Genomic DNA, 23,314 nt, shown 5'->3' on the forward strand with positions numbered 1-23,314 from the left:
CTGAGAGGCAAGTCTCCTTTACCAACGTTGAACGAAATTCACCTGTCCTCTGCTTGGCGGGTTTTGTTAAGTTTATAGGGTAATAAGTAGGCATTGACAGCAATTTAGCCCATACTATCACGATAATCGAGTTAATGATATTGTGCGCAGGATGAATGTGACTACCAGCGACACATTAGTACTAATTGAAGTGGTGGCGAGTTCCTATATTGAAGCCGCGCCGGTCAATGTGTTCAAAGCTAAATCGAAACGAGACATGCACCGAAATTATATACGGTGCACTGCATTGTTATTGCATTGGCTTTTCATGCTGAACGTTATGAACGCACATCAGCTTTTCAGGGTAATTAAAAAAAGCAATGGTTGTACAGGAAAATGGAAGGACATCCAGCTTTATACTATGCTGAAAAATTCTTTTTTGGCGGTCTGTCAGTTCTAAAGTAAGGACTAAAGTAAATAAAGCTACAAAGCTGTCTCTAATACTTCCGAGAATGGGCACGATTTCAATCCATAGAACACTCATGTTGTCATGCTAATTAACATGACAAATTTATACGGCATTCACCGCTAAATGCCATTTGATGGAAACAAGGTACCTTGAGAAATACGTGTTGATTGCGGACATTAGCAGACTCGCTGCTCGGTTCTTGCTGGTCGTCAATATATTTGCCGGTTTTTAAGCCAGCTTTTTAATTTTTTACAATATAGCGACGGCAGTAAGGCCGTCTCAACCAGCAACAGGTCATGACGATATTGAATTCGTTACTCAGACGCCCAGGTGTGCCATACTTTTTGATATTATCATTATAACTTTTGCGTAATGTTTCGCTATACGTAGTGTATTTGCGTGTATCTGAGAAATTTCAAAGTTATCAATAACTAAACTACTTAGGTGGCTCATAAACTACCTTGCTAATTTTTCGCTGCCTGAAGTCTTCCATAACAAGGTATGTCAAACACCCGCTGAAGTAGCACACGGCGTGATAGTATGGCCGAAGGTAGTATTCGTTCACAGTTTTGGACATCACTCTGCGAGAAAGAGAGAAACAAAACACCTCTAAGATCAACAAAAGTAATTCTTGCATTGTTATACTTCAGGTAAAAAGTGTTGCGATTTTTTTTTTCAGTGGAGCGGACCGCAATAGACCTGACATCCTAAAGCGCGTTAAATTCCTAAAAACCCCAACCTACAGGTGGTTTGCATAAGTAATATTTCCGGTAATTTAAAAGAACACTAAAGAGAAAATCCTAATGAAATTAGAAATGAAATGAAATTATTTCGGTAATTTCGCTGTAATTGCTTATTTATGAGAAGAGAAACTGGATAGTTCCATTTCTTGATTAGCGTGCTCAAAACGCCGTGCCGGTATCTCATTGCAACGTAAGAAAGTTCAAAAGTATACTTTTGAGCAAAGCAAGCAGAAGGTAAAAGTGGGAGTCAACATCTTGACAAGTGGACTTGCCTTTTTCAAGGCGACAAAGCTTATGTCCCCTTGAAAAGGACAAGTCCACTTGTCTGAACGTTAGCTCCCGCTTTTAGCTTGTTCTAGTTTTGCTCATGGTCTTAAATTAACATCTACCGACTTCCCTGTATTTTCCCTTGAATTATACTTTTGTATGTTCTGTCGCGTCGGCTGAGTAAAAGTTCCCGAAACTTACCACGTTTTACCCTGTAATTCGCTACGTATTACACGTGCTGCGCTGAGTTTGCACTTCAAGATGCATATTTAACCGCGGGAGACATTATACAATGCCTATAACTGCGTTATTTGTGCGCTAGAGTAACGTTTCAGCTGTAGATAGTACAACAGACCAATTGTGAATTAATCAGTGCGCTCTCCATTGAAAACAAATGAATTTCAACAATTTGTTACAGAATTTCCTGGATGCAGAACTATGTGGGCATCTTAGGGTTAATCGTCGTCTCCTTCAGTACACCATGTAGCCAATTTGCAGGTAAACAATTCAGTAGGCCCAGGAAGATGCCGTCAAAGTACATGATGTCTCGTCGAGCAGGTACAAGAACGTGAACGCTGTGTAGCAGCCTGCGTTTTTTTTTTCGTCGCGTTTTCTGCCTTGGCAAGCGTCTTATTGCGGTAACAGGGGAGTTTTGGGTATCGTAGTAGGCCTTTTGCTAACGTGAGAGAAATTATTTTTCTCTTTAGTGTTCTTTTATGCTCTTGAAATTAGGCTTCCAAGCGAAACAGAAATAATAAAAAAAGCTCTCCATCCCAGCTCTGCAAAAGTAGGTGTCCAGCGAAGCTGCTGAGTAACACCACTACGACTGCTTAGTGGGGTATCCAATGCTTTATGGCTTTACAGTCATGGTAGTAGTGATATTTTACAGTAACGGTAGGAATGGAAGTAGCGACAATGTCGACAGCACACAGCCGTCCCTAGCAGTGATGCAACAACATTGAAGTCAATTGCTAGGCTGGTAGTTTTAGGTACGAAAGGCTAGGCACCTGACACCCCACGTCGCGAGCTGGCGTCACCGCGATAGCTTCTGCAACCGTAATCTTTACCGAGAAACATAAGCTACGTGTTTGCATAGGTATTAGGAGCACCTTATCATCAATTATGTCTTTCGCACGCTTGTTTTGAGCTTGTTCTTTATTGAAACTTATGCTCTTCTGTATGGTGTACGCGTGATGCATGCACTGTTCCATTCTCTTTGCTAAGTGGTAGTAGCGTCGGCCAGGACCAAACTTTATTCGGTCCTGCAAGTAGTGATAATTAACCACTAAGCGGGCCGCTCCCACGTCGGGACCGGAAGGCCAAGCCTCACGGCCACGTCCTGAGCCTGCTGGACAGCCCAGAATTGTTCATCCAGGTCCGGGCTGCGAAGTGCCGCCTCTCACCTGGACGCATCCTTGATCGCCCAGTCTTCAATTCTTTCGCAAGACCAGAGCATGTGTTCGAGCATGGCTAAAGCCCCACAATCTTGGCAATAAGGCTCTGTATACGTCTACGGATAAAACATGTTCAGTCTCCGTGGGCAAGGATAAGTACCAGTGTGTAGTAAACGTAATGTAAGTGCATGAGCACCGTTTAGTTTAGGATGTGGCAAACCGTAATCCTTGCGACTAAGAAGGTAATACTTCGTGATTTCATTGTATGTGGAAGGGGAGTCTCTGTTCCCGAAGAGTACCGCCACGCCGTGATTCGGGGCAGAGCGGAGGGTAAGATCTGGCGCAGCCTGATGAGCGGACTCATTGAGATTCGGAGAGGCTCCCTCAATCATCCCAATGTGAGCAGAAAACCGACAAAAGTAGTGCTGAGAGATCTCACATGTCTGCATAATTTTTAAAGCAACCTTAGCCACCGAGCCCTTCTCAAAGGCCCTAACGGCAGACTTTGAATCGCTATATACAAAAAGCCTCCGCCTGTCAACCAGGGCGAGCGCAATCGCCGCTTGCTCCGCCACCTCTGGCCTATCAGTGCGAACGGTAGCAGCGTTAACGACACTACCCTCATTGTCCACGAAAACTATGGTAAACACCTTCCTCTTCTCGTTGAAAGAAGCATCGACGAAGCCAACCTTCTGATTCTCATCACGAATGAGTCTCAGCAGGCAAGCCCCCCTGGCCTTTTTTCTACCCACATTTCGCTCCGGATGCATGTTCCTGGGAACAGGCTTTTCGTGATACCGATTACGGACCTTCAAGGAAATACCGGCATGAGGCTGCTAAATATTCTCCTGAGGAACACCTAACTCTATCAGAATCTGCCGACCCGCGCTAGTCGTAGAGAGACGCACCATCTGCGTCCTCTCCTGAGCCTCAGCTATCTCATTTAAGGTATTATGAATTCCCAGCTGGAGAAGTCGGTCGGTGCTGGTATACATTAGCACTCCCAACACTTTCTTCGTGATCTTCCTAATCTGCGTGTCAAGCTTCTCCTTCTCTGATGGTTTCCCCTTGTGCATGGCCGCAACATAAGTAAACTGACACAATACAAATGCGTGCATAAGTCTAATCAAACTATCCTCCTTGAACCCCGTCTGCCTGTTAGCCACCCTCTTCACTAGGCGTACCGCATTTTCTGTCTTGTCAATGATCTTCTGGATCTTCAGCGTATTGGCGCCGTTCGACTCAATCATCATCCCCAGAACCATGATCTTATCTACCCTAGGTATGAGATCGCCATTTCTTGTACGAAACTGTATGCTCAGTTGGTCCACGGGGATCCATCCCCTTGGCTTGGGTTCCCTTCTAGTGGGTCTGTACAGCAACAGCTCCGACTTGGAGGGGGAGCACCTTAACCCAGTCGGGTCAAAATAATTCTCTATTACATCTCTGCCTCCTGCAGAACACGTTCGATATAGTCCTCACTACCACCGGGACACCATATGGTCACGTCATCTGCATACATGGTGTGCTTATAATCCCCTCAATCTCCAAGCGCTTCTTGGTCAATATGACCATGGCCAGATTGAACAATGTTGGCGAGATGACGGCACCCTGAGGAGTGCCCCTGTCTCCAAGATTTAACGTCTTTGACTCCAGCTCCACAACCCTCAAGGTAGCCTTCCTGCCTGACAGGAAGGACTTGACATAGTCATGAAAGCGCGCGCCGAGGCCAAGATCCGAAATGGACTTAAGAATAAAGGAGTGCCGAACGTTGTCAAAACCCTTCTCCAGGTCCAGTCCTTGGATGGTCTTAACGCCCCTTCCATCTCCATCAATGACCTGATGCTTGATGAGCTTCATTGCGTCTTGAGTCGACAGCCCGGCCCGAAAACCAATCATAGTGTGGGGGTAGACCTGGTTCTCTTCAAGGTACCTTGTAAGCCGATTAAGCACCGCATGCTCGGCTACCTTGCCCACACACGAAGTGAGCGAAATAGGCCTTAAGTTATCAATGCTCGGGACTTTGCCAGCCTTGGGAATCAGCACCGTGAGAGCTGTCCTCCACTGCTCCTGAACCACCCCGTCTCTCCACATAGCGTTAACCTCCCCGGTAAGGTACTTGATTGACCTATCGTCCAGATTCCTCAAAAGCTTCTTCGAAATCCCATCCGGTCCGGGAACCGACTTGTTCTTAAGGTTATGCAAAACCGTGCGTATCTCTTCCACAGAAAATTTCTCATCTAGGGAAAAGTTTTCGTCTCCCGTGCAGGCCTGCTCCGCCAGAAGAGCATCCGGGTCCGCAACAGGAAGGTATTTGTTGGCCAGCTTTTTAACCAGCTCTTCCTCCGAGGCAGACCCCACTGCTTCGTGTACAGCTCTAGCAAGGACGTGCCCCTGACTAACTCTCGTATTGGAGTCGTTCAGCAAATGATTAAGCAAGCCCCACGACCTCCCGTTGCGCACTTGCTCGTCCACCAAGTTGCATAGCTCTTCCCACTGTTGCCTAGACAAAAGCTTACAGTGCTCCTCAATCAGCTTATTCAGCTCGAAAATCTTTTTACGCAGCCTGCGATTAAGCCACTGCCCCTTCCACCCTAGCCAGCATAGACCGCTTGGCTTCAATCAGATGGGCCAGCCTGCTATCAACACTATCCACCTCCAAATCCGTAGTGATCTCGTTCGTAGCCTCCTTTACATCCTCCCTCACCTGGGTGACCCAATCCTCCAGGGACGCCCGGTACAGGCCTTCGAATTCCTTCCCCCTTTCGCCTCTCTCCTCCCGGATCACACGAAACTTATCCCAGTCTATAAACGTTAACGCCCTAGGGCGCCTACCCTCTACCTCAAGAACGACTTGGTTAATATAATGATCACTACCTAAGTCTTCGGCAAGATTGCACCAACTAGGCTTGGCCGTGTTCTTTGCAAAGCAGAGGTCAGGGGTAGTATCCCTACACGACGACGTCCCTATACGTGTCGGAAAGGCAGGGTCAGTGACCAGCGTAAGGCCAAACTCCGCAGCGTTCTGTTAAAGGTCTCTCTCTTTAACTGTGTCATGCTTGCAACCCCACACGTGGTACGGAGCATTAAAGTCCCCAGCCACGATCAGCGGATGGTCCCCGGTAAGCTTAGAAGCCTTCTGCAGAAGCATCTTGAATCTGTGCACCCTGTCCCTCGGTGCACTACACACGTTCAAAATAAACACGCTTTTCTTGTTCAACAGGTGAGGAATCACCTCAATGATGACATACTCCAGGGAACTGAAAGGTATCTTAAGATCATGGACCACTTGCGTCCGTTTGCTATCCAACAGAATGCAGGGCCCCCGAGCTTTGGATCCGCCGAAGACGGTTCCGTAGCCCGTCAAAGAAACTTCTTCCGTCATTGTCTCCTGCAGTAGAATAGCCTGCGACCTACCCTTACACCCGCGAATATATGCTATAGAGGCGCCCGTTTACGAGCATACCCCCTACAGTTCCGTTGCCACACACAAAAAGTCTCATTTTGTCGCGCCAAGTTGAAGCAGTTGCTGCGAGCCATCTTGCTGAGCCTGAGACTTCCCTGTCGAGGAACCAGCCGACTGAGATCCCGACCTAAGAAGGGAAGGGGCACTCAGACTGGATTTGTTTGCGAACGCCTCTATTCTACATTGCAGCTCCTTCATCGATCAAACCGAGCGACTCTGTGAGACGCGTATTCAGCTGCGCCAGACCATCGTTGACCTGCTTAACACTATCTCCAGCACTCGACAGCATCTCCTTCACCTCAGATCTCAGCTTCCTCGACGCGGGCTCCGCCGAATGAGTCATCGCCTTCCTATTTGAGGGGCGCGACCCACTAGCCTCACCTACATCAGCAAAATCCATGCTATCTATAGGCTCAGGCACTGCCCTCTCGGCCGGTGCAGGTCCTGCCACACCCTTAAGGGCCGAGATTTCTGCCCTAAGCTACCTCCCCATTTCTCTCAACTCTACGTTTTCCTGTTCTACCCTCTTGAATCTCGCCTCATTCTTGCTATGCTCAGGCCTTACCAAACTAGGCATCTCCGTTCGAGCGCTTGTGCGCTCCGCCTAGTTGGGAACTACTGGCCGCTCCACTGGGGCCCTTGCCTTGTAGACCCTGCAACACACCACTCTTGCGCACACCCTGCGGCGCAGTCCCATTGGGGCCCCGCACAGTCTCAGTTCCCAACTGTCCGTCCAGTCCGAAGCGCACCTTAGACGCCGATCTGCTCCCAGACCAGCCACCGGAGTAGCTGCGAGATGCTCTACCTGGTCTCCTTGATCTTGATCTTGAACGTCGACGCCCACGATCTTGTCCTTGCTCAGTCTCCTGCGCCTTGCCCAACGTCAGGAACTGGCTTTCGTCGTAGCTGAAGCCTCCCTTCTCTTCATCCACCGCCTTGATATCCTCATAGCCCGCTCAAAGCGACGGTGCCGGACCACATATGGGCTACGCAACCGCTGCTGGCACTCCTTGGTAGCTGTGATATGCGCTCCCCCACACAGTTCACACTTGGGCGTATACCGGTGGGCCTCACCGGGCTTGGTTGAACCTCAGCCCCTGCAAACCACTTCTTCCGGCGAGGGGCAGACGTCAGCGCGATGCCCCAGCTTCCCACAAACATAACAAACATCAATCTGCTTGCGGTAAAGCGTGCACCTAACCAGCGCGTTACCATAACGAACGTAGTTGGGCACCTTGTATCCATCGAAGGTGATGATGACCGTACCCAACTCCTTGATGCGTTTTGCCGCCAAGGCCAGGGGATTACGCGGGTTAACAATCTTGTGGCTTAGCGCTTCGGGTCCCTTGCTGAGAGGAACATTTCTTATGATTCCCTTGCACATTTCATGCGGCGCTGCACGATATGCCTCAGCTTCATGCATGTTCCCAGCAATGCATAAATCCTTGATCCTCACGTACTTCGCAGCGTTTTCTTCTTCCGGCGGGCTAAGCACCACAATATTCTGCTCATAATTGGGGCAGATCGTGTCCGCTTCTCGCTTTACCTCGTGTATGCAAGCAGCAGCTGTGAATGCACCAGCCACCGTGGCCGCACCAATTTTAGCAATATTCAGACCTCCCCTAATAATGACGATAACTTTGATATCATTTTTCGGCAGCGGAGGCATTTTACCGCGAAGGATGATACCCTTCTTGACGCTAGCAGGCGAGTTTGGACTCACTTTGCCGTTCTTGGGTCCCGGCCCGGCGTTAGGACTAACTGCATTGAAGCTGCATGATGGCCTTGGCTTGGTCGTTGAATTCCTCTGGGTGTTAATTTTCCAGCCAGCATCCTCCGAAACGTCTTCCGGAGCAATATCTTCCCATTCGGGTGAGTGTGTTTTTTTTGCTTGAAACTTAGGAGGGTTTGAACCGTGGATGTTGGCAGTTTTTGACATGCTGTTCTGCATGTTGTATGAATGATTCCAACAAATCCAAGCACTGTTTGCTTCCCTTTGCTGTGTGCTTGTAGCCTCTGCCTTGCGGGGCTACGGGCCATTGAATTTTTTGCCTGCTTACGTAGGCACGAGTGTTTAGTGCTTTCGGGGGTATGAGCCATTGATGACGACCATTTTCTGTCGACGGACGCGAAAGAATTCCAGCGTACTATAGCCGCATGCAGCTTCGCTGTAAAAATAAGCAATGTCTGCAAACATACCCGTCATGAGCAATCAGAGCAGAAGCGTTAGAGATGGCTCCTTGTAAACAAACCATCAGACATGCGTCCTGTGCGTGATGCACAGGTAAAGTCACTTGCCTGCGTGTGTGCAATACTAATTTTCGTACCTGCGTACTTTTTTCCTGTGACCTGAAGCTTTCAGGAGACGCTCCGCACACACCTTTTATATTAAGTGCAATTCGTAAATACAATTTTATGTGTTGACTTTTCACTGAACTAGGCATGCGGCGAGAACAAGTTTAGGAAATTTGTTGCTTATATTTCGATTTGATACCGCCTGTTCGGCGCGTTTAATATCATATCTGTGTAATTTCGTTGTTCCGCGTTCTACTGCACGTAATAGAGGTGATATATGCGGCGCCTTCTAATTGGCCAACGTGCCGTTATATAGGTACGGATATATTAAGCAATTAAGCATTATTTTGCAACCTCTCTAGAATAACGCGTCAGAACAAACGTTAATTATTTTAATGTTGCAGTGTTACCCTGAAACATTCCACACCTTCGACATCGCGCTAAGGAGGAATTGCGTTGCGGATGCAGTCAGTGTCTCAACTATGCCTCTTCAAAATGATTGTACTCTGTGACGTAGGCATGCTGGTGATAACCATACATAACATGTCCACTAATACATAAGAATTGTCTAAGGCCTTCAGGGGAGACTCACGGCGAAAATGCGTAAATGTAGACAACCATTTTTGTAACTGTTACGAATTCAAACTAGTAACATTTTACCAACTCATTGTTGGCAATAAACATTTCATCATTTAGGCACTCCCCCTCGCAGCAGCCTAAGCAATGTACATCTCATATAGTTCTCATCGTTTCAAAATTCAAAAATAGAAGCTCACCCACGGTTATAAAAAGTCGCATCGCGCGCCGTCTTTGGTATGCATGAACTAAAATATATGTTGTTCACGCACAGAAAAAAAACTTCATCTGACTAACGTAATAACCGTGGCTATAAGTGCGTAGGCGGTAATGGCATGCTTTCGACATGAGGCTGTTCTGTTTCCCAAATGCGCACTTTGTTTTCTTCAACACTTACTGTAGAACGGGCCCGGGAAAGATCATGAAAGGCAGCAAGTCAGAACTGGCCACTGCCCATGTTCCGATGGCGCAGCCCAGGAAAGACAACAGAATGAATGCCCCCACGGCCAGCATTTTCCGACTGGACAGAGACATTATAGCATAGGTATCAAGAAAAAGATATTGCCCGAAGCTTCATAAGAAACTCTTTCCTGGAGTTATGCGTCAAAGTGAGCCCTTTGGTAGAGAACGAATTTCCCTAACAGAGCACGAGAAAACCACACAAGAAAAGACAGGTTTATACATGCACAAAAGCGCACAGCGCTCGTATTTACGCTTTTCATGCGTTTTCTCTCGCTCATGGGTTGTTGGCGACGTGTTAAGAAAACTAACACTTTTCCCAAAAAACACAACACAAACAACGAAGGAACTGTTTAGAATCAAATAGTCAATGCGTCTTTTTTCACCATTGATGTTATTACCAATTTTACCATATTGCAACGCGTGCTAAATATGTTCGTTTGTGTTGAGTTCTAATGGCTGATTGATTGCGTAGATTTCATTACGATAGCAATTATGTAGACACTCCTGGCGAATTGCTGCCGTCGGTGTCAGCGTCGCCATCTACGTAATATTTAGCACATATTTGTGTATATGTATGCAACATTTTTATCCATGCCGTATATGCCGAGAACGCGTGGTACTATTCAACCGTCAAAGTCGCTCAAACGGAGATTATATTCCTCACTGATTTACTCCTTATAATTTCCTGAAGAATTGCGGCGCGCAGACAAAACTCACAAGAAAATAAATCACAGCGCATGCCTTTTCTACTAAATATTCTTAGGCTATATAAAGTGCAAAACAGTGTCAGTGGTCACAATCTATAACTGATGTAGTTTCACTGACGCCGCTTTTACTCGAGTGCAATGGTGCTTCTGTGATCCGTTTACAGCGATTTTAAGGGCTCTAATGCCTTACAATTCAAAGCTTTTTACGGAGCCAGAAATTTTGTCGCGTCAGAGTGTCGTGTAAGAATGTCGCGTCCGTGTATATTCGCGTCCGCACAAGTTTAAAACACTCCTTCCCCTTCAATCCCTCGATAGGAATTTAGGAGCAACTTGACCCTCGGCTATCGCTGTGAGCGCTTCATACTTCTGGCGAAACTACCATTTTTCGTGTGGTCCTTAACATTTATCAACATTCTCAAGTCAACCCTAACAAAGAAGGGAGTGTTGTGGCCTCTCTTGATGAGAATAGCGCGTTTTGGCAAGCTTGGCTACATTTTCCCAGGTTTTCCTTGACCCACGGACGTAGAACACTCGTTCGGCAGACTGAACGTTCCAGCAGAGCCAACGCAACCAATTGGAATGCACGATAATTCTAAGAAAAGGAGTTATATGTGGTCACTGTTGAGACATTCTCGAGTATAAATTCTCCCTTGCGTTAGAGGGACATTTTGGACCTCGAAATCCAAGAAAAAATATGTGCAATTAGGTCTAATATAGCGCCTTACAAAATTTGTTACGCACCATTTATTTCTACGAACCGCTTTCTTTTTTCTTTTCTAGGAGTAGCAATTCTCATGACGTCATACTCGCACGTTTGTCACGTAGGAGCAGAAAGTCCCTTATGCAAAAAAGAAAGGAGGCGTGCAGGCAGGACACAAGAGTAGGTAAGTGGACAACACGTTGTCCACTTCTCTACTCTTGTGTCTTGTCTGCACGCCTCACTTCTTTTTTGCATAATGAATCCTTACCAACTAGCTCTAAGCTTCATTTCCAGAAAGTCCCGACGTTTCGGCATTCGCTCCGTCTCGCTCGGGCTCTTGCGTATAGCTTAATCTAGCAGCGTGGCAGACTACAGAGCGTGTGCTGAAACGCGGCGATTTTCCATTTCCAAGTGACTGGCTGCTGCGTCCATGTTGCGATAGCTACACCTCCTACTAAATTAAATCGAAGCTGATTCGCGGAAAGGCTAATATAGTGATTTGCGTTTACGCTTTGAGGCTTGCGCGTATCTTGATACTCTTTTTGACGCCCAAGATGTTGATTGCATGCAATAAATTCAGCGAAAAAGTAGGCCCTTTCAGCACCCGTATGAGTGTGGGAGAAGCGCTGAGTGCCAAAAAGAGTTACCAGCACAGCCTGTCTATTTAGTGAGGTAAAGCTGATGGTCGTTGTGTATATGACTCACCTTTTGAAAACTAGTAGTATCACGAGAGATGTGGTAAAGAGCTGGAAATCCGTGGACAGATACCACGTGTGCGGAAGCATATCCTGTAATCACGAAGAAGTTCGTTCACTGCAGCAGATTCAGTTCAGTCGCTACATTTTTGGCAAGATTACTGCACTAATACTTGTGCGGGTACAGCTGATGCAAAAGCTGAAACTTCGCAACATTTTTAGTGTTGTCTTGTCCACAAATTCTTTTTTCTTTCATCTTAGCTGTGTCTGAATTGTCACACATCAGTGATGTGGTCCATTACACAACGGGAAAAAGATATGTTTTGTATATATAGTCATGTTAGATAGTTACAATATACACATTGTAGAACATATTACAGAATAGCGTCTGCAGCCCTGAAAGTCTCCCACCTTACGCTCTCTTGGCCAGAGATTCAGAGCTGACACAATGCAAAAATAACATCCTCACTCATATACATGTGAACGCATGACCTTTGCTTCATTCAGCATTAAAAAAGGGATCGTAGCGGGGGCACCCTAACTTGCCGTACCAGGATAAATACTGTCCGATACAAAAATACGAGCGCCACGCATACACGGCATTTTCTGCTCTACCGCTGGGCCGTACGCGCCGGAAATTTGCGCAGAGCAGTAGCGTTATCCAACGAGTTGAACATAATACCACGTTTCTGACCATGGTACCGGTTTCATGCACATTCAAGTCAAAGTGGGTGCAGTCTGTCACGATGCCACTCAAAGCATGCCGATTTCACTGCAACGGAACGATGATGCCATCTGGAGCGGCTATGCTGAACACCGCGGTTTTGCCGTAGTAGTGTCACATATGGTTCATCGTTCCGTCGCAAACGCGTAGATGGGAAACTTTTGAGCAACATCGCCACATACAACACCCCCTCCCCTTTGTAAATATTCTTGATCAAACTTCTGAGCATAATACTAGCAACCAGGATAATTACCATAAGTTACTGTGCGCCATTCTAGAGCAAACAACTTAGCAGTTCAGCTTAATCACCCCATGTACACGTGGTGCTCTTATTAATGCAACGAACAATATAACGGCCACAAGGACTCCAACACTGAAGTGGCGCTCGTAACCACAACCGTGAAAAACATAGCATGTCTCACCCACGCAGTGATCTCAACAAAATTCCTGATCATCAGAAGCAGGTGCCACCAGTGACTGCCGACTTCGTTGTACAGATTGAGGAAGAAAGCCTTCGTGTCCGGTCCGAATACGAAGCGTGGCATCAAGTATAAGCACATGATGACGAAGAACAGTGGAATGGCAGTTCTGCATGTATTGAAACACAAAGAAAAGGGGGGAAGGAGTATTGAGCTAATTATCAGCGGTAGGCGTACATTGGCCGCACTTTTGAAGCGTAAACATTATACGGTCGATTGAGCGGAAGAGCCGGTCTCTGTCGTCTGGACAATCGAATTCTTATTCTTATTAGCTGTGAGGCCACGTCACGAGCTCGCCTCAACGGAACAGAACGGGCGAGAGCGAGCACCTACTGCTGTGTTAGCGAACCAGGCACTGAGTGAGGAGAGAGAGCATCGCCGCGACGGCATGTCGCACTCGCTGTCCGGAAGATTGCGTTATCCGCAAGTTGCTTGTCCACGCGAACTCTCGCATGCGTTCTAAGTGCGCCTTGGTAACTGCTAAAAATAAATTATTGATTTAAGAATACAATAGATTCGAAAGAACAATGTTAGCGGTACTTAGTTTCGAACCTACGAATCCCGGCTCAAATGTCGGATGGTTTACTTACTGCAATAAACCAGCGCCTCCAAGATAGCCGCCCTGCGCTCTCGGCTTTATGACGTCATGCTACTTCAAACGAAATTTCTGTGACCAAGCCAGTCGTGATGAAAGTAATGGCGTCAGAATCACTGTGGCGCACTTGGGGGACAGAAGATAGATAAAGATAGTATCCACCCATATAGACCGTTGACCCTTACAGAGGTAATATACAGATTAGCAACGGAAGCAAATAAATTAAAGCTTGAAGCATGGGCAGGAAATAATGTCATTTTGGGGGAACTTCAGGCTCCCTTCAGAATAGGTAGGCGTCCGGATGATAACTTATTTGCCCTTACTCAGTGTATTGAAATATTAAGAACAGAAAGGAGACCATTATATGCGGCCTTTTTGAAATTTCAGGAGTGTATGACAACGTAGGCCGCGACATTTTGAGGGATATTCTGGAAGGCGAAGGCATCGGCGGCGATTCTATACAGCTTTTGAGATAGATTTACCCACAAAATACCGTTTGCGTTGAATGGGAAGGGATGAGGAGCGAGGAGGAAGTTGATGTCAACAAGGGACTGAGGCAGGTGTGCCCTTTATCCCCACTGCTGTTTATGATCTACATGGGGAGGATGGAGAGGGTGCTAGAAGGAAGTAATATCGGGTTCCATCTCTCATATAAACAGGCGGATATAGTATTAGACCATCAGCTTCCCGTATTTTGTTATGCGGATGACATTGTGTCGATAGCTAATAAGCAAAGTGATATGCAATGTCTGGCTAAAACATGTGGGCAGGAAAGCGAGAATTTATCTTTTAAATTAGTTTTAAAGAGTCCGGTGTTAGGATATTCAATGAAAACATTCAACAGACAGTGTTCATATGGGGCTAGGAAATACCTCGCGTGAAAGAATATAATTACCTTGGTACATGGATGAACTAAAACAATAGATATATGGAAATACAGTAAAGGGGAAGGGAAATGCGGCCATAATGAAACATAGAGCAATATGGGGATGCAATACATACGAAGTGCTGCAGGCTACGTGTAAAGCTGTATTGGTTCCAAGACTTACATTTGGAAATGCGGCTGTTTGCTGGAAATAAGGGGTACAATAAGGAGTTGTGGCAACCAAAGGTCAGTAGGACACTTCGCAATTGGCGCTCATAGGAAGACTACAAATGAATCTGTGCAGGGCGATATGGGCTGGACAAGCTTTTAAAGGAGAGAAGCTTACAGTAAAATTGATTATAAAGCACGACTAAAGAATATGGAAGGAAGCAAACGGGCTGGGAGTGTGTTCAGGTATTTCTACAGGAAAAACATTGATTCACAGCGGAGCAGAAGGACTAGGAAGCTTGCCAGCAAGTATACGACCTGTATAGTGAACAACATGGCTACAAAGCACCTCAAGCGGAAAGTCAGAGAGCCTGAGGTAATCTCATGGGTGGCGGCAATGGAACACAAATTTGGTATGAGTACCTAATTAAGTGGGAAAAACGACACAAGCAAAGAAACAATTTATGATAACTCAGAGGGAAGCTCATTACTTTTCGATGCGAGGTTAGGATTCCTTAGAACGTGCACTTATAAAGCGACGTATAGGAAGCAAGAAGAAGCATGTACTTGGCTGCGGTGAAGCGAGGGATACGATGGAGGACGTTCTGTTGGAATGTGAAGATATCTGCCCAGCGGTTTATTTAGCCACTTCACCTCCTTGGAGCCCTTGGGTTCAGCAAAAGCAGTGGGAAAGTAGACATGTCCGCAATGGCGATTAGTAAGAGGCATCCGGAAGATTGCTAGAAGAAAAGTGGGGAAACGACAAACAACGGAGGCGTACGAAAACGAAGTTCACAATAGGGGTTAAGAGAGTTTGGTTAACAGAACTCATCTTGTTTTCTTTTTTCTTTCTTTAACATAGGTAGGGCAATAAGCAAGTTAATAACAAGAGCTTTTGGCGCAACCAACCAGCATGTTGCAAAGCGGACGCTCATAGCATCCACTCATGCATCTATTAGGTTCTGTGTCAGTCGGGCAAGGTAGCATGAGATCACGGATCAAAATGCATCGTCCTTGTGCTATCTAGGAGGCTTCGTCCAAGCGTCTCAACGCGCTCGCTTGCCCGCGAGGAGCTCCTAAATCGAAGGACCACTCAGCGGAATTCAAGTGGACAATATTGCTTTCACAATCACAGCTTCTAAAAAGTCTCAGGTCTCCTCGGATTTTCTTTTTCCTAGCCTTCCCACTTCCGGATTTTCATGGCCGCACCGCTTATGAAGATCGAAGACCTAATGCCCAGCCTTAAGGGATTACCTATGCTATCCGAAAATGCACGCAGTCGTAACGCTGCGGTTACAAGGCGGTGGTAATGGTAGCGGTGTTGGAGCAGGAGGGCTTAAACTGGTTTGCCTCACCGGCAACTGTTCCGCCTGAACGTGTTGCGCTATCACTAAGGGGTGAGTATTGCCAAAGCCTGAGCATATCTTACACTATTAGTACGTAATAGGGGATTGAAGTACTATTTTTTCGTCTTTATATTACAGGTCACATAATACTGGGCAGCAAACGAACATATAAAAAAGCAGGCTTTTTTTGTGAGAGCTGGATAACAGCCCTGTGATATAGTGCGTATGTAAATTTTAGACAGCCCATTAACTATGGCTATATTTTGCCAACTATTCTTGCACAGCTACGTGTACATTCATTGATGTATATTTGCTGAATGCGTCCAGTATAGTCTCCAGCGAACCTGAATTAACTGCGGCAGCTGTCCACTCCGGGTTGCATTTATGTAATGTTCTAACAGCCGCTTCGTCCGGTCAGCTTTCTAGCTCTGAACGGCACCTCGTGAGCATATCTATCTATCTATCTATCTATCTATCTATCTATCTATCTATCTATCTATCTATCTATCTATCTATCTATCTATCTATCTATCTATCTATCTATCTATCTATCTATCTATCTATCTATCTATCTATCTATCTATCTATCTATCTATCTATCTATCTATCTATTTATCTATTTATCTATCTATCTATTTATCTATCTATCTATCTATCTATCTAATCTATCTAATCTATCTATCTATCTATCTATCTATCTATCTAATCTAATCTAATCTAATCTATCTGGGCATATAGACATCAACCGTTACTCTGATCTGTTGGGAAGAAGTTCCTGCTATGGGCACTAGCTCAGTCGTGGTGTTTCCTCAAGCCGCAATTTGTCAAAAAAATGGGTATATTAGTTTTTTTTACGTGTCAAAACCACAATCAGGCTAAGACGTACGCCGTAGAACTATGAGGTATGCCTTAGTAGATTAATTTTGAGCACCTGAAGTTCCTTAACGGTTTTGAATCTCGCTCTCATCGAAATGCGGCCGCTTCGGCAGTAATCAAATCCGCAACTTCGACCTTAGCAGCGCAGTGCCATGCCTTGTGAGCTATAGGGCAATTTCTCACGTACAAATACTTAGGTATTTCGTACAAGAGCCGTAAGTGACGTAAGGTACGCGTACCATCGATAATCGAGAACCATGCGAGTCGGCGGAGAGCGCTAGGTCATACCACTGGCCAAATAACTGGAGCCCGAGGGTTACCGTATGCTCATACTCATAATCGTATCGTCGCCTTATTTTGCCTGTTTGTTTTGATGTTCAAAATAAAAAAAGGCCAAATCATATGAGTGTGCATGTTGTCGGTCACGATCGAATAATGTCCTGTGCTAGAGATTACACATCCACCCTTTATTAACAAACAACAGTAATACAACCAAACGGCCTGGCCCTATTCAGGAAAATATTGATTATTTGCAGCCATTATTATGCGCAAATCACAATTTATATTCAGTTCATGATTACGTTAATTTGTTAACTCGACAGATATAAACATCAAAATAGTAAACAAGCAAAAGTCTACTCAGGATTTACAACATTTGGATTTGGAGCTTCATCTGGCGCAACATATCTGGCGGCACCCCCCCAATGGCGTGTGGAGCGAAACTTAGGAACTTTAAAGGCCTCGTTTAATATCAGGAGAGAAGACAGTGTGTTTCGCAAACGCTGCCGTTAAAGCGATACAGTGGTAAGCGAAAAACACACTCCACAGCATCGGTGTTGTGATTGTAGCACGCAATGCAAGAACATCGTCCACTTCACGGTAATGCGAGCAGCTTCTGCTTAGATGAACGCCATCACGCTTTCCTGGTCATTGTGATTGCAACATTGCTTTCGTTTATCCATCCTACTGATAGGTAAGAGTTCTGTCCAGGTGCATTTCAGCTTTCGCTGAGTAACGGGGCGGGGTATGACGTTAACACATATCGCAAGAGCACATTAAAAAGAATTCGTGGTTTCTGCGTCAGTGCTTCCGCTCGGCCAGTACACGATGGTCACAGTTGTTACTATCTTTATATCTCTAGTAAAGCGAAGCAATGTGCAGGTCACCTGATAAATCGCTGTATCACGGCAATGATGAAAACGATAGGCCCGCCTCTCTTCTCCCTGCTGAGAGTGAGGCACAAGAAAAATCCACTGCAAGAGAATTTGACGAACCCGATATCAGAAATCATGGTTATGAAAACCTCACCATAAACTAATGAAGGCAAACTAGAGCAAGTTGCTTATATTTTGGTTAATTTAATGAGAGCCGCTCAGTCCAATGTAACCGATTTAACATCGTTAAAAAAGAGAGAGACTATCTTCGTGTTGCCAATAATGTATCTGGGCTGCGTACTCCTCATTGTACAATCTCCTCGACAATCAGACAATAGGGAAATGCACAAACACAGTTTTTTATGCACATCTTTGGAACTTCATCTCTTTTGCAGAGGTCCGTTGCAGTGCGTATACAACCCATTAGAGTCACTTGAGGAGCAGCTATCATACTTTATCTGCAGTTTGCACGTTTTTAAAAATGCATTAAACCGAAATAATAATTTAAGCTGTATCTATAACTTGCGCGTATCAAAGACCAAATATATGTACCGTCGGAGCACGATTGGTAAGCCAGAAAAGAAAGAAAGGCGAGATTTATTTAGTGGCGGTGGCCTGAACTTACCGCAGTCTCTCAGCCTAATTTCATTTATTTCTACAGTGTCTGCTTGGAATTAGGTGGCCGTTTATAATTCAATTATAACTAAATTGCCTCCTAAAGTGGTATCATTCACAAAGGGGAGGAATGCCTTGCTTCATAGAGCCGAGTGTGCATTAAATAACAACGCCACGCCTTTTGGGGGCCAAGGTGCTGACGTAGATATCGCCGATCGATGGGAGACGTTTTGCTGCGCGGGCACAAAACACTTCCTCTAAGTGAGGGAGGCAGCGATGATCCTGCTGACTAGCCTAGGAACCTATTACACCGTGCTCCCGCGCTCACCGTGTACAGGCTGCATCGAAAGAGCCGCAGGCTTTATGGACGCTCGACAGTCTTGTTCATCTCACGGCGATTTTCTTTCAATGGCAAAAACACGTCGAGACTCAGTAAGTGACGAAGCAACTCCTTCTCTTCTCATTCGTGAAGAAATTGGCGTGTCTTTGGGAGACCATGCACGGGCCCGCGTGTATGCGCTCAGGGTCGATAGTATAACCCTCTGCCAGCACTGAAATCCCTCATTCCCCATACAGTCCAGTCCCTGTGAGCGGGAGAGGAGCACGAAGCCCCGTGACGTCTCATCGTGTCATGCTGCCGTCAGCGTAGAGAGCTCGGCGCGTGAATACCACTTAATCCTTTCAGTGCCACTAACGTACCGGTACGCTCACCGCTCTCGTCATCAAAATAGTCATCATTTGGCGAGCTCTGAAACAGTTCCGCAATCTGCTGTATGTTTCTAAAAAATTTTTGCGCATCTCTGCGTTTATCCAGCGTCAGCTTACAAACAAGGCAAGGTGGGCGGCCAGGTCATGTGGCTTCCTGGATGGAGGAAGCCACCCACAAGGAGGGCGACCAAACTAATTCGTCTACTCTTAATGAACTTCTGTCATCATCACCTCGGTTTGCTCTGTCAGGATTTTTGTTAGCGCGCTGCAGCACGCACCCCGTGGTGGTGGTGGTGGTGGTGGCGGGGGCGGAGGGGGCGGGGGGAGTAGGATGAGCTCAGTGCGTATCCACCTTTTGGAGGGGTCACGCCCGCACTCTGAGGACCACTACTGAAATGGATTCTCCGTTACAATGTTCGTGCCACAGCACAAGAGCTACTCTTGCGTGTTTATGCCAGCTGCAGTACCTGCAGAGCAGGCTTTTTTTCGGGGGGGGGGGGGGGGTTCTATGAGGTGGCGGTGCTATCGCGGAAGCGCGCACGTCAGACCGAAACTAGGTTGGAGACAAAAACGAAGACAGGAATATAAGCGCCACACTAAGAGCGCATTTGTAATTATCCGTGTCACTTCCCTGTTTCCTGAATAACCGAAAACAACCCGCTGTGTTCGTTTTATGATATATAAGAAAAATACTGCTTTCGCCCTTGCTTTCTATTTTACTCAGATTTCATAAATCTTGAAATAAATAGATACAATTTCCATTTCATTCAGTCTCTACAACTATGGCTCCACAAAAGCGTCGCATTCAGGGAATAGTTCACCGATATGGTTATATTGTCATTTAGTATACTAATATTACGTCTCTACAGCCACATTTTGGAATTTGTGACGGTTTGCACCACCTACCTGAGGAAAAAGAACGTTCCAACGCTGCTGAACCCAGCGCTTAGGAACATGTATGACCATTCTTCAGAGGCGATGAGCAAATTCAGGTAACGTGCTAGAAAAGGATATAAAAGTTTGACTTCATAACTACATGCAACAGGGCAATACACTATTCATTTGTGGCGACGTTCCGTGCTGAGGGAATGGTAGCATAGAGACATAGGCATTTCTACTGGATGAAGGCATTTGAATTTAATCCCTTGAGAATTAGCCAGTAGAATGAAAGAGCCCCTGCGCAGCTTGGCTCCTAAGGAATGCGAAAAACATGCCTCGAGTCCGTAGAATTTTTATTTTTCCACTCGTGGTTTTGCTTTTTAAGGAGTGGAAAAGAAACTGACACAAAATGTTCGTCTCGCTTTTCTTGCTCTTTATATAGCCGTCCACTCCATCATCGCGGTATATGACTCCCCAATTCCTCCAAGTGCAATGAATAATAAATTATAACATCTTTTATTCTGATGAAGTCGAAATTCTCTGGCGTTTCGTTTAAAAGGGATATGTGTGCGTCGCGAAAATTTAGGGTTGTGAGAAGGAGGGGGAGGGGTGTCACGTGATATCACTGGTGTTTGGGTTGGTGCAGTAGTCGCAGCCGCATTGTGCACTTCACATCGAAAATTTTAGAGGAAGGAATAATAGAGAAGAAAAGGTCAGAAATATGAAGGGCGCTGCGCGTTCATACAGAACCGACCGCCAAGTCCCGATAACTTTCATGAGGCACGAGTTCAGAGGATAACAGCAGCAGGTCACTTGCGCTATTTTGTAGCGATGTCCCTTCCGATGATACTACCTTTCGAGCTTCGTCAGTGGGCAGAACGACTCTACGCTTGCGTTATCGATAGGATCAGCCGCCAGCGAGTGGTACACGATAAAGGAGGCACATAATCGAGTGCAAGGCATTACTACAAAATAGTGGCCTAAGGTTATCCTGTGTGGAATGCAGAGAAGCGTGTTGTGAAATAATTGCTTATATGGCATGCCTACAGTTTCAGGCAAGACATGATCACTGTACTGCTTCCTACCACTGGGCCAGATTGACCCGTACATGCTTCAGCGGTTTGATACCTTTGATTTTCATGACGCACTTGAATGACTTGTACACAAGCCTACGCCAAAAAGTTGTGCTTGATTTCTTTGTTTGGCACACATCTTTAAACGGTTGCCTTAAAGGAGGATAGCATTGGTGATTATTTTTTCTGTTCAAGGATTTTTGGCACGACACCGTAGTTGTGGGTCCACCAGCTATCGTTAAAGTAACAAACGAAAAGCGGGATAGAAAATTTTTGTGTGAGTGTCCTTTTAAATAAACACCAATGAAGAAACGTATCATTCAGATTCGAACTTCAGCAGGCCTCTGACGTGTTCGTTCATCGGGTGAGCTTTGTAGCTGCCCATTCTTTTATCAGTCACGTCACACGATGAATACTTGTGGAAAAAAGCGTCACGCGGATTTGTTCGCTGTGAGTGTATTATCCTTTAACTCTAACGTGCAAGGATGCCCCAAGACAGGCGAAGGTTGTGGTTAAATAAAGTGTTTCTAGACAGCGTTGCCCGCGCAGCTCGCCAATACATGAGACATATACATTTTCGCCCCTGTTGCATACAGGTGGGACATCAACAGCTTCTCTTAGGAGTTTCTTAGTAATGTTACGAGACGGCGCTTCGGACTGTGACTTTTAGCCGCCATAGTTTATGTAGGACATGCGTCCTTATTCGGAATGACTTTTTCAGATTTCTTGACACCGTCCTCGCGTGGCACGCCACGAGCAATGCACCCGAATTGATATGCAGCACGTATCCTTATTTTAGACTCAACTCTGCACGAATCACCACCACAAAGACACTGAACATGCACATGCAATGTCGATACCCGTGAATAACGGATTTACGAGATGACACATGGATACACTCATTTCTTTTTCTGAGGAATGTGGTCGCGTGGGTGGGGTGCATCACAATTATTGCAGATCGTTTAGGCCCTATTGGTGGTAGTGTTTTAGCATTGTGATCAATGCGCAGCTTTGCGATAGCGAACAATAATTTTTTTCTTCGTGGATTGAAGTACAAACTTCGCCTACATTGCTACATAAACATTCCGTAAGCACCAATAGACCCTTACTGCAAAAAGGTTGAGGTGCGCAGGCACAAGGAACGCATACACACAGGCAAGGGTGTCCATGCCGTATCAGAGTGCACGCACCAGATACCGCTTCGGCTATAGATTTTGACAGATTCTATTTGACGCTCTATTTGGCGCATAACGAAAAAACTGTAGTCACTTTGAACGCAAATTTAGTTTAATACTGAACCTGGATACCATGGAACGCGCGACAACATCCTGGCGTAAATGGTGAAGCACAAACACTGAATGTTTGCCTTTATACCTAGGCTCATAACCTACCCTGCTTTTCCCTAAGACATGCAAATGTAGTCTCCTAAGTGCAAATGTGCGAAACCTCATTTGGGTATTCTACTGAGCATCCAGTTAACATCCTTTGTTGTAATTTTAAGCTAAACTATAGCCGAAAGCTGCGAAATGCAAGCGAGCACAGCAGAAAGAAAAACTACGCATGTTTCTAATCTACTCACACCAATTGTCGGACATCGTTTGACCGCAATGGCAAAACACTATGTGGACGATGGAGAAGAATCTCATGCCATGCAGGAACTGCAGGGCGTAATGGTCAGTGTTTGACTTCTCGGCGACCTTGAGCAACATGCGCGTGTTTGACGTGGCGGAGAAACCTTTCACAAGATCACCAAGCGCACCTAGAAAGGAGGCGCCAAATCATTATTACGAAAAGTCAGTGTTGAGAAATTGATTCTGCAGTACGTGTGCACCTCCGTACGTATGAAAGATAGAAAGCTTGGCAATGCTTGAACATGAGAAAACCTACTCAAACTTATCTTGTGCAAGTGCAATATTAATGAAAATTCACCATTTGCTAATAGAACATGTAGTAGCGGAGCAGAATCACAATCAACTTTCCTAGGATTAATGGGTCTTGTCATGTCGCGGCACACAGGAATAGAATGACCTAGGGCACATGAAGGCACTACTGACCGCATTCACAGCGTAAGCAATTAAG

At 45.8% G+C, this 23,314-nt stretch overlaps 1 protein-coding gene across 1 annotated transcript in view; it reads right to left on the reverse strand.

The window, feature by feature from the left end:
* Positions 1 to 6,887: 6,887 nt before the first annotated feature.
* Positions 6,888 to 23,314, reverse strand: part of LOC142574668 (nose resistant to fluoxetine protein 6-like) — a 29,656-nt gene continuing 13,229 nt past the window's right edge. Inside the window, exons 6-10 of the mRNA XM_075683705.1 lie at positions 22,815 to 22,994; positions 20,190 to 20,283; positions 17,973 to 18,059; positions 9,587 to 9,709; positions 6,888 to 7,080 (exon numbers count right to left, since the gene is read on the reverse strand). Coding sequence (XP_075539820.1) covers positions 6,888 to 7,080; positions 9,587 to 9,709; positions 17,973 to 18,059; positions 20,190 to 20,283; positions 22,815 to 22,994 — 677 coding nt within the window. The remainder of the gene's footprint in view (positions 7,081 to 9,586; positions 9,710 to 17,972; positions 18,060 to 20,189; positions 20,284 to 22,814; positions 22,995 to 23,314) is intronic.

This window comes from Dermacentor variabilis, chromosome 3, assembly GCF_050947875.1.
Source record: "Dermacentor variabilis isolate Ectoservices chromosome 3, ASM5094787v1, whole genome shotgun sequence".
Classification (NCBI taxonomy): Eukaryota; Metazoa; Arthropoda; class Arachnida; order Ixodida; family Ixodidae; genus Dermacentor; species Dermacentor variabilis.